The 882-nt window shown below is 63.3% G+C and overlaps 1 protein-coding gene across 1 annotated transcript in view; it reads right to left on the reverse strand.

The window, feature by feature from the left end:
* Positions 1 to 7: 7 nt before the first annotated feature.
* Positions 8 to 882, reverse strand: part of SBNO2 (strawberry notch homolog 2 (Drosophila)) — a gene marked incomplete at its 3' end in the record, with an annotated part of 41,150 nt that continues 40,275 nt past the window's right edge. Inside the window, exons 30-31 of the mRNA XM_010136930.1 lie at positions 674 to 864; positions 8 to 306 (exon numbers count right to left, since the gene is read on the reverse strand). Coding sequence (XP_010135232.1) covers positions 8 to 306; positions 674 to 864 — 490 coding nt within the window. The remainder of the gene's footprint in view (positions 307 to 673; positions 865 to 882) is intronic.

Raw genomic sequence — 882 nt, forward strand, 5'->3', positions numbered from 1 at the left:
GTAACCCATGCTGCTGGTGCGGCTGGAGAACAGGCTCCGAGGGGAAGCCCAAGGCGCCGGGCTCGGGGTTCATCACCACGTCGGGAATGCTGTTGCCGGGAGGGCTGTAGGTCAAGTCCAGGATCTCGTCCTGGCGCAGGGAGACCCTGGCTCCTGCCTGCGCGAGGTCCAGGGGCTGCAGCAGGGGGAAGGGCGGGCTCTGCTCTTGGGGCTGCAGCAGTCGGTTGTGCTTTCGCTTCACGTTCTCGTCCATCTGCTTCAGCTCCTCCAGCACCTTATGGACGCAGCTCTCGGGGATCTTTATCCCTGGGGGACGAAACTGCGTCAGTCCCCACAGCGCTTTGGGAAGGGACAGGGCACCGTGGGGACAGAGGGAGGGCGGCAGTGCTGGAGCCCGTTTGCCAGGCACACTCCCAGCCTGCTTCACCCCTCGGCCGGCCTGCAGAGCAGGGAGATGGGACTGCACCGCATCGCGAGGGCATGGGGGGACAGCTTACACCCTCAGCCCAGCTGCCCAGCTGCCCAGACAGGGTAGCCCAGCTGCCCTCCTTCCCAAGGGGTCACCTAAGCAGCGGGTGCTGGAACAGGTCCCTTTGGAGGAAGGGAGTCCTGGCAGTGGACCCCTTCTTCCTTCTCTAAAATGTCCTGCTCCCCTTCCCAGCACTTCACCCACCAACTTGTTTCCTCTTCTCCTTGGTCTTGAGGCGGACGATCTGCAGGTAGCTGCTGTTGGTGATGTCTGCCATGATGCTGGCAATCTTGCTCCAGACCCGCAGCAGGGCCCCGCACAGCATGTAGTAGTGGCGCAGGCGCATGCCCTGGAAGCATTCCTTCCCCTCCTGGATCAGCTTGCAGCTCCGGTTCCTTGAGTCCCAACGGAAG

The sequence above is a fragment of the Buceros rhinoceros genome, unplaced genomic scaffold (assembly GCF_000710305.1).
Source record: "Buceros rhinoceros silvestris isolate BGI_N320 unplaced genomic scaffold, ASM71030v1 scaffold33385, whole genome shotgun sequence".
Lineage (NCBI taxonomy): Eukaryota > Metazoa > Chordata > Aves > Bucerotiformes > Bucerotidae > Buceros > Buceros rhinoceros.